We start from the raw sequence: 4,375 nt of genomic DNA, 5'->3' as shown, positions 1-4,375 counted from the left end.
CCATGAATGGGTCGACTAGACTGAAACACATACTACAGAAAGAGATGAGGTTTTGACGAATGTGGAGCGAAGAAAATGAGAGAAACTTTTAAAGCTTTGATACCATGGGGTTTTTTTCCAATAATTTGCATTTTTACTCACTAGAAGAGCCTTATTAAAGACTAATTACACAGGATATCCTAGCTATACATAACAAGCTAATATCTACAAATCCTGAATTTACCTACAAATCATGGATTTATAGTAAGTAAAAATACTCTAATTACTACACAATTAGCTATAGCCAATATCATTGTGCTTTAAGCTCCCATAGCCTGTATTAGCTTCAAATCTCTAATTTTAATCTTTGCTTTCTCTGAACCTTTACATATCTTTGAGAAGCTACTAAGGGGTCGTTTGTTTACCTCTTAATTGTAAAATTAAGAGGCAGTGTCTTAAAATTTCAGATTCAGAGCGTTTGTTTACATATTATATTTTACCTCTTAAACTTAAAAATACCTCTTATTTTTTCAGATGTTAAAGCAAGTCTGAAAAATAAAAAAACACGCGTTCCTTCTATTTGCCCTAATCGCCTCTTTCTTTCCTTCCCATACCGTCTCCCCTCCAGGTCCGACTTTCTCCCCTCCAGGTCCGACGCCCAGCGCTTGCTCCCATCGATTGCTCCCACCGACGAAGCCAGCGACGGCGGTACAGACGCAGCCAGCAACGCCGCCAACGACTGTTCCTTCTTCCTTCCGCCAGCGACGGCGGTACACCGATTGCTCCCACCGATTCTTCCCTTCTTCCTTCCGCCTGCGACTGTTCCTTCTTTCCCTTCAAAATTGAAAGTAAAAAATCGAATTTATTATGCTATATATTTCTGATTTCTTAAATCAAAATTAATACTTGATGTTTTACTCCATTATTATGTTATATGCTTCATTATGTTGTTATATGTTGGGTAGTGATGTTATATGTTTCAATTTGAATGTGTTCAATGAGTATGATCAAATATTGATGTTGAAATTTGATGTTATGTTTGATTCAATGTTGATGCTAAATGTTGATGCTGAATTTAGATGTTATATGCAGAATTTTGATGTTATATGCTGAATTTAGATGTTATATGTAGAATTTTGATGTTATATGATGAGTTTTGATGTTATAAGCCGAATTTTAGTGTTATTTTGATGTTATGTTTAATGTTTTCATGATAATTATGCTGAAATTTTGTTGCTGAATTCTTACTTCTCTTTCAGTTCATGAAATATCCATTACTTTTGCTATTGTGCATTTGTTTTGTTGAAGTAATTATTGATAATGTGCCTTTATATTGTTTAAATTGTTGTTGAAAATGTGTATTTGCAATGTTGAACTTGTTAAAACATACATTTTTTTTGTTGAATTGATAAAAGCAATGGGAGAAAAGAAGGATAGGATTAGTTGGAAGGTTGAAGGTGTAGAAAAAACGTTTCTAGAAGCTTGTTTACGTGAAGTTACGATTAATGGAAGGGAAGGGAGTAGTTTGAAAGCATTATCTTGGAGGAATGTTGCTGAAACATTAAAAATTGAACATAACTTCATTGTCGACCAAAAACAAATGAAGAACCGCTATGACTACCTAAAGTCAAAATTTGGTGCTTTTTTGAAGTTAAAAAACAAAACCGGCAATGTGTACAATTCAACAACCAACACCTTCAATCTTTCCAAAGAAGAATGGGAACTAGAATCGAAGGTATTTTATTTAGTTATAAAAAATATATTATCATCTTTAAATAATAAAATATTTGTTCCAAACAGTCAAACAAACATGTGGATTCTTTGAGACGCACACCACTACCGTACCCCGACCTTTGCACACAGTTGTTTGAAGGCGCGACTGCGACAAGCATTCATAGTTGGGGGCCAACTTCTACCCTTCCCCGTCCTACTCAAGAGTCAAGTCAGTATAGTTTGCATGACTTTGATGACATTGATTGCACTCAACAAGAAACTGTAGGTCTCAGTGACGAGTCATCCGCTCAATCAAAAAAAAGAAAGAATACGGATACGACAAAGAGTCAAAATAAAAGTAAAGATAAAGGCAAAGATAAGGGTAAAGATGCATCCAATTCAAGATTGCTTGAAATCGGGGAAGATATTGCCACAGTTGCTAAAATATTTGTGGAAAAGCATTCTTCTTCAAATTTGGATGCGTGTATGGAAAAATTGGAGAAGTTAGGATGGGGAATATTTGATCCAAGATACACTACTGCTGTTGCTCTTTTTGGTGAAAGTGCGGATAAGAGGCACGTGTGGTTAACCATTGATCCAGCTATTTGTGAGAATTGGGTCAAGACTGTTGGAGCACATTACGGAATGTTTCGCTAAGTAGATTTTTTGAATGTTTTGATGGTTTTTTTTTGGATAACTAGATGTTTGGTTTGAACTAGATGGCTTTTTTTTTTTGGATTACTTGATGTTTGGTTTGAACTAGATGGTTTTTTTTTGGATTACTTGACATTAATGACTTGATGTTTTGGATTACTTGATGTTTTGGATTACTTGGTGTTTTGGATTATTTGATATTAATGGCTTGATGAATTTTTATATTATATGTTGTTAATATAATTGTTATGTATTTTCAAAATAACAGATTGCTTATGGATTCGGATGAAGAAATTGCATTTTTCATGTTACTATGTTGCTATTGGTTGAATCTAGCATTCAACAGAATTGGAAGGGCAATTGATAATGATTCGGAAATGAGTGGTCATCAACATACACAAGAATTGTTACATGGAACTTCTACACAATGTAAAGACCTGATGCGTCTTTCACGTGAAGCATATGTACTTTTATGCAATCATTTTAGACGAAATAATTGGTTGCAAAGTAGTAGGCATATAAGCATTGAAGAAAAGATGGCTATGTTCTTAGCTACTATAGCACATAATAAACGGTTCAGGATTATCAAACGAAGGTTTCAACACTCCACAGAAACAGTTCATAGATGCTTTCATGAGGTGCTAAATGCAATGATGATTTTTGCAAAAGAAGTTATAGTGCCAACGAATTCTAATGCAACTGTGAATTCCTCAGAGAGGCATCGTAAGCTAAAAGAAATCTTTCCTGGAGCAATAGGTGCGCTAGATGGAACTCTTGTACATGCAGTCGTGCCTGCTGATCAACAAACTCGCTATAGGGGAAGAGGAAAAGGTGAATGCTTTCAAAATGTTTTAGGAATTTGTGATTTTGATATGATGTTCACATTCGTATGGGCCGGTTGGGAGGGTATAACACATGATTCGCGAGTTTTGAAAGAAGTTGCATGTAACCCGACTTCAGGCTTTCCGTTCCCTCCTCCAGGTTTTTAATTCTTTTTAAGATTATTCTAAAATACGATATTAAATTTCTATATATAATACTTCCTTTACTGATGTGTACAGATAAATATTACCTTTGCGATGCTGCATACACCAACACTCGTGGATTTATGACTCCTTATCGCAACACGAGGTATTGGTTAGCCGACTATCGACGACGACGTCCGTTAACTAAGGAAGAAAAATTCAATCATGCACATGCGCAACTCAGAAATGTTATTGAACGTGCTTACGGTGTTTTGAAGGCGAGATTCCCAATTCTAAAGCGAATGGCTCCTTTTCCTTTTTCAGTGCAAAGAGATATAGTCGTTGCTTGTTTTGCAGTCCACAATTTCATAAGGAAATGCGATATTCATGATGAGTTATTTATGGCGTTCGAGGAGAACAATGCTCAACCACAAGGGGGACAAAATGATGTCGAAAACGTACACGATATGGAATGGGGTTCACAAGGAAATGAATACATGGATAATTTACATGACCAGATTGCGAATCAATTGGGATGAAATTAGATTTGTAGGATTTTATTTGGATTTTAGTATGATATTGTGGATTTAAAAATATTTATGTTTGATTTGGATTTGTGTTTAATTTTGATTTATGCTAAATTTGAATTTTATATTGTGTTTATATATTTTTTAATACATAATTAAGAATTTTTATTAGGTTATTTTCTAAATAAACAGATGAATTTAATTAAAAAAATAAAACAGAAGGGTAAAATGGTCATTTTAATAATTCAGCAGAACAATTCAGAGGTCCCATCCAAACAGCATGTTAAACATTCAGCTCTTAAAATTTCAGACCCTCTTAGAAATTCAGACCTCTTAAAAATTCAGATCTTAAAAATTCAGATCCTGCCAAACAGCCCCTAAGATGTGCAAGGTAATTTTCTGGAACCTCTTCAAATACATGACCTTTTCCATTTGGTTTATACTTTCTTTCAGACTCTGGTTCAGGTTTTACCATTATAAACTGTATTCTCATTGAGTGTGATATCTCTGCTTTTCTGATGAGCCTTCAACTTTTTC

The 4,375-nt window shown here is 34.6% G+C and overlaps 1 protein-coding gene across 1 annotated transcript; it reads left to right on the top strand.

Moving 5' to 3' along the window:
* Positions 1-1,396: 1,396 nt before the first annotated feature.
* On the top strand, positions 1,397-3,918 carry LOC145040263 (uncharacterized). The gene is made up of 4 exons (XM_078988213.1): positions 1,397-1,528; positions 1,780-2,339; positions 2,615-3,327; positions 3,408-3,918. Exons 1-4 carry the CDS (start codon positions 1,397-1,399, stop codon positions 3,848-3,850), a joined length of 1,848 nt encoding a protein of 615 aa, XP_078844339.1. The 3' UTR covers positions 3,851-3,918.
* Positions 3,919-4,375: the final 457 nt, after the last annotated feature.

This window comes from Lactuca saligna, chromosome 4 (assembly GCF_052625555.1).
Source record: "Lactuca saligna cultivar CGN05327 chromosome 4, ASM5262555v1, whole genome shotgun sequence".
Taxonomy (NCBI): domain Eukaryota; kingdom Viridiplantae; phylum Streptophyta; class Magnoliopsida; order Asterales; family Asteraceae; genus Lactuca; species Lactuca saligna.
Note: the sequence above shows the minus strand (reverse complement) of the source record. Positions and strands in the feature narration are given on the sequence as shown.